Raw genomic sequence first — 6,107 nt, forward strand, 5'->3', positions numbered from 1 at the left:
CATGATTAGCATTTGGTTTGCTAGCATTATTTACCATGTTTGCTAACATGATTTGGCACATTTCTAGCCTGATTTATCACATTGTCAGCATGATTTAGCGTTTTGTTAGCATTATTTGGCACAATTTCACATGTTGTTAGCATAATTTAGCCCGTGGTTGTGCAGGCCCAGATGGGGGGGGCTGTTGACTGGCCTCTGTCTGATTGGCTGTGGTTCTCCGTTAGGGCGGTATGTCTGTGGACTGCATCACGGATCTGGACGACGGCCACTCGCGGCTCCTGGAGGCCCTTCAGCTGTCCATGCCTGTGGAGCCGCCCAGCGAGAGGAAGAAGATGAGCGAAGCTAAGCTCAGCCTGAACCCCATCTACAGACAGGTGCCCCGCCTGCTGGACAGCTGCTGCCAACACCTGCAGAACTACGGTCAGTCTGAGCTCAGGTTTACCCTCCCTATGCCCCGCCCACTACTTCCTGTTCCCAGTGTCCACCGCCTCCGTTTCATGGGGTCTTTAGAGTTGAGTGATAACACACTGATGTGGCTCTGCTGCTCTTCAGGTCTGCAGACCGTGGGCATCTTCCGTGTGGGAAGCTCCAAGAAGAGAGTTCGGCAGGTGAGGAGCAGATGCTTTATGATTTTTATGTTTTTATGAAATTACAGTAAAGGTACGATAACATAAATAAAGGCAAATAGAAGAAATCATGGAATGGAAAATGTCGTATGTCATAAAACTATCACATCTGACATAAAAGTTTGGGTTTAAATATGTGGCTCAAAATTATTCCAACTCATTTTGCCAGCATGGGTCAGCGATCAGGCATAACATTATGACCTCCTTCCTAATATTGTGTTGGTGACACGTCGAGGCGTGGACTCCACTGAAGGTGTGCTGTGGGAACTGGCAGCAAGATGTTAGAAGCAGATCCTTTAAGTCCTGTAAGTTGCGAGGTGTGGCCTCCATGGATCGGACTTGCCTGCACATCCCACAGATGCACCCTAACCCTAACCCTGTGGCCGGTTCTCCACTGGTCCTCCATGACCCTGGGGCCGGTTCTCCACTGGTCCTCCATGACCCTGTGGCCGGTTCTCCACTGGTCCTCCATGACCCTGTGGCCGGTTCTCCACTGGTCCTTCATGACCCTGTGGCCGGTTCTCCACTGGTCCTTCATGACCCTGTGGCCGGTTCTCCACTGTTCCTTCATGACCCTGTGGCCGGTTCTCCGCTGGTCCTTCATGACCCTGTGGCCGGTTCTCCACTGGTCCTTCATGACCCTGTGGCCGGTTCTCCACTGGTCCTTCATGACCCTGTGGCCGGTTCTCCACTGGTCCTTCATGACCCTGTGGCCGGTTCTCCACTGGTCCTTCATGACCCTGTGGCCGGTTCTCCACTGGTCCTTCATGACCCTGTGGCCGGTTCTCCACTGGTCCTTCATGACCCTGTGGCCGGTTCTCCACTGGTCCTTCATGACCCTGTGGCTGGTTCTCCACTGGTCCTCCATGACCCTGTGGCCGGTTCTCCACTGGTCCTTCATGACCCTGTGGCCGGTTCTCCACTGGTCCTCCATGACCCTGTGGCCGGTTCTCCACTGTTCTTTCATGACCCTGTGGCCGGTTCTCCACTGGTCCTTCATGACCCTGTGGCCGGTTCTCCACTGGTCCTTCATGACCCTGTGGCCGGTTCTCCACTGGTCCTTCATGACCCTGTGGCCGGTTCTCCACTGGTCCTCCATGACCCTGTGGCCGGTTCTCCACTGGTCCTCCATGACCCTGTGGCCGGTTCTCCACTGGTCCTCCATGACCCTGTGGCCGGTTCTCCACTGGTTCTTCATGACCCTGTGGCCGGTTCTCCACTGGTCCTTCATGACCCTGTGGCCGGTTCTCCACTGGTTCTTCATGACCCTGTGGCCGGTTCTCCACTGGTCCTTCATGACCCTGTGGCCGGTTCTCCACTGGTCCTCCATGACCCTGTGGCCGGTTCTCCACTGGTCCTTCATGACCCTGTGGCCGGTTCTCCACTGGTCCTCCATGACCCTGTGGCCGGTTCTCCACTGGTCCTTCATGACCCTGTGGCCGGTTCTCCACTGGTCCTCCATGACCCTGTGGCCGGTTCTCCACTGGTCCTTCATGACCCTGTGGCCGGTTCTCCACTGGTCCTCCATGACCCTGTGGCCGGTTCTCCACTGGTCCTTCATGACCCTGTGGCCGGTTCTCCACTGGTCCTTCATGACCCTGTGGCCGGTTCTCCACTGGTTCTTCATGACCCTGTGGCCGGTTCTCCACTGGTCCTTCATGACCCTGTGGCCGGTTCTCCACTGGTTCTTCATGACCCTGTGGCCGGTTCTCCACTGGTTCTTCATGACCCTGTGGCCGGTTCTCCACTGGTCCTTCATGACCCTGTGGCCGGTTCTCCACTGGTTCTTCATGACCCTGTGGCCGGTTCTCCACTGGTCCTTCATGACCCTGTGGCCGGTTCTCCACTGGTCCTCCATGACCCTGTGGCCGGTTCTCCACTGGTCCTCCATGACCCTGTGGCCGGTTCTCCACTGGTCCTTCATGACCCTGTGGCCGGTTCTCCACTGGTTCTTCATGACCCTGTGGCCGGTTCTCCACTGGTCCTCCATGACCCTGTGGCCGGTTCTCCACTGGTCCTTCATGACCCTGTGGCCGGTTCTCCACTGGTCCTCCATGACCCTGTGGCCGGTTCTCCACTGGTCCTTCATGACCCTGTGGCCGGTTCTCCACTGGTCCTTCATGACCCTGTGGCCGGTTCTCCACTGGTCCTTCATGACCCTGTGGCCGGTTCTCCACTGGTCCTTCATGACCCTGTGGCCGGTTCTCCACTGGTCCTTCATGACCCTGTGGCCGGTTCTCCACTGGTCCTCCATGACCCTGTGGCCGGTTCTCCACTGGTCCTTCATGACCCTGTGGCCGGTTCTCCACTGGTCCTCCATGACCCTGTGGCCGGTTCTCCACTGGTCCTTCATGACCCTGTGGCCGGTTCTCCACTGGTCCTTCATGACCCTGTGGCCGGTTCTCCACTGGTCCTCCATGACCCTGTGGCCGGTTCTCCACTGGTCCTTCATGACCCAGTTTTGGAGATGCTCTGACCCGTCACAATCTGGCCCTTTTCAAACTCGCTCAAATCCTTACGCTTGCCCATTTTTCCTGCTTCTAACACATCAACTCTGAGGACGATATGTTCACTTGCTGCCTAATATATCCCACCCACTAACAGGAGATCATCGGTGTTACTCTCTTCCTGGTTATAATGTTATGCCTGATCGGTGTGTGTACATACACTCACCTAAAGGATTATTAGGAACACCTGTTCAATTTCTCATTAATGCAATTATCTAAGTCGACTGATTCAAGCTGATAGAAGAGCAACTTTGACTGAAATAACCACTCGTTACAACCGAGGTCTGCAGCAAAGCATTTGTGAAGCCACAACACACACAACCTTGAGGCGGATGGGCTACAACAGCAGAAGACCCCACCGGGTACCACTCATCTCCACTACAAAGAGGAAAAAGAGGCGACAATTTGCACCAAAATTGGACAGTTGAAGACTGGAAAAATGTTGCCTGGTCTGATGAGTCTGGATTTCTGTTGAGACATTCAGATGGTAGAGTCAGAATTTGGCGTAAACAGAATGAGAACATGGATCCATCATGCCTTGTTCCCACTGTGCAGGCTGGTGGTGGTGGTGTAATGGTGTGGGGGATGTTTTCTTGGCACACTTTAGGCCCCTTAGTGCCAATTGGGCATGGTTTAAATGCCACGGCCTACCTGAGCATTGTTTCTGCCCATGTCCATCCCTTTATGAGCACCATGTCCCCATCCTCTGATGGCTACTTCCAGCAGGATAATGCACCGTCACAAAGCTCCAATCATTTCAAATTGGTTTCTTGAACATGACAATGAGTTCACTGGACTAAAATGGCCCCCACTGTCTCCAGATCTCAACCCAATAGAGCATCTTTGGGATGTGGTGGAACGGGAGCTTCGTGCCCTGGATGTGCATCCCACAAATCTCCATCAACTGCAGATGCTCTCCTATCAATATGGGCCAACATTTCTAAAGAATGCTTTCAGCAGCTGTTGAGTCAATGCCACGTAGAATTAAGGCAGTTCTGAAGGCGAAAGGGTCAAACACAGTATTAGTGTGTGTTCATAATAATCCTTTAGGGGAGTGTATAGTTTGGTTTTGATTGTTATGAGCTCTTACAATCGCAAATAACTGAAAAGCTCATGTGTGAACCCAGTGAAGGCCAATGACCGTGTGTGTGTGTGTGTGTGTGTTGTTCAGCTGCGTGAGGCGTTCGATCAGGGGGCAGAGGTGGCTTTAGACCAGCGGCACAGTGTCCATGATGTGGCGGCGCTGCTCAAAGAGTTCCTCAGAGACATGCCTGACCCTCTGCTGACCCGAGAGCTGTACTCCGCCTTCATCAGCTGCGCATGTGAGGCTCAGATCCACACCAGAACCAGCTCTACCTGTGTGTTCTGCTGTATCCTGAGTGTGTGTGTGTGTGTGTGTGTGTGTGTGTGTGTGTGTGTGTGTGTGTGTGTGTGTGTGTGTGTGTGTGTGTGTGTGTGTGTGTGTGTGTGTGTGTGTGTGTGTGTGTGTGTGTGTGTGTGTGTGTGTGTGCAGCTCTAGAGAAGCCAGACCAGCACAGGGCCGTCCAGCTGCTCGTCTGCCTCCTGCCCGCCTGCAACAGCGACACGCTCCAGTGTTTACTGCACTTCCTGTCTGACGTGGCCAATCACGCGGAGGATTCCCGGGACGCCGACGGGAAGGAGGTGAGCTCAGATCCTCATATGAGATGATCAGTGAAGGGTCATGTGACTCTGGAGACTGCAGTAATGATGATAATCACTGGAATAAATGACACTTTACTATATATTCACATCGAGAGCTACGGTGACGCATTGCTGCCACGTACATGTTATTTTTTCCACGCAATTATGTCGTAATAACGAGATCTTATGTTGTTAAAACGACATATTTTTCTCGTAATAACGAGATCTTATGTTGTTAAAACGACATATTTTTCTCGTAATAACGAGATGTTGTCGTTTTAACAACATATTTTCTCGTAATAATGAGATGTTATGTCGTTTTAACATCTTTTCTCATAATAACAAGATGTCATGTTGTTTTAACAACATATTTTTCTCGTAATAACGAGATCTTATGTTGTTAAAACAACATATTTTTCTCGTAATAACGAGATGTTGTCGTTTTAACAACATATTTTCTCGTAATAATGAGATGTTATGTCGTTTTAACAACATATGTTCTCGTAATAACGAGATGTTATGCCTTTTTAACATCTTTTCTCATAATAACAAGATGTCTTTTAACAACATATTTTCTCGTAATAACGAGATATGTCGTTTTAACAAAAAAAATTCTCGTAATAATGAGATGTAGTTTTAACAACATATTATCTCGTAATAACAAGATATGTCATTTTAACAACATATTTTCTCGTAATAACGAGATCTTATGTTATTAAAACGACATATTTTCTCGTAATAACGAGATGTCATGTCGTTTTAACAAATTTTCTCGTAAGGAGATGTTAAAATTTTATGAGATGTTAAAGATGTTAAAATGTCGTTTTAAATACATATGTTCTCGTAATAACAAGATGTTATGCCGTTTTAACATCTTTTCTCATAATAACAAGATGTTATGCTGTTTTAACAACATATTTTCTCGTAATAACGAGATGTCATGTCGTTTTACCAAATCTTCTCGTAAGGAGATGTTATGCCGTTTTAACATATTTTCTCATAATAACAAGATGTCTTTTAACAACATTTTCTCGTAATAACGAGATGTTGTCTTTTTAACAAAAAATTTTCTCGTAATAATGAGACGTCGTTTTAACAACATATTTTCTCATAATAACAAGATATGTCATTTTAACAACATATTTTCTTGTAATAACGAGATGTTGTCATTTTAACAACATATTTTCTTGTAATAACGAGATGTCATTTTAACAACATATATTCTCATAATAACAAGATGTTATGTCGTTTTAACAACATTTTCTCATAATAACGAGATGTTATGAATGGATTGACGTGTGTAACGAACCCA

The 6,107-nt window shown here is 48.7% G+C and overlaps 1 protein-coding gene across 1 annotated transcript in view; it reads left to right on the forward strand.

Moving 5' to 3' along the window:
* LOC307129228 (rho GTPase-activating protein 6) overlaps positions 1–6,107 on the forward strand; it is a 67,811-nt gene that overhangs the window by 35,916 nt on the left and 25,788 nt on the right. The window contains exons 5-8 of the mRNA XM_079821462.1: positions 225–420; positions 553–608; positions 4,305–4,455; positions 4,647–4,795. Coding sequence (XP_079677588.1) covers positions 225–420; positions 553–608; positions 4,305–4,455; positions 4,647–4,795 — 552 coding nt within the window. The remainder of the gene's footprint in view (positions 1–224; positions 421–552; positions 609–4,304; positions 4,456–4,646; positions 4,796–6,107) is intronic.

The sequence above is a fragment of the Gobio gobio genome (assembly GCF_949357685.1).
Source record: "Gobio gobio genome assembly, chromosome: 7".
Taxonomy (NCBI): domain Eukaryota; kingdom Metazoa; phylum Chordata; class Actinopteri; order Cypriniformes; family Gobionidae; genus Gobio; species Gobio gobio.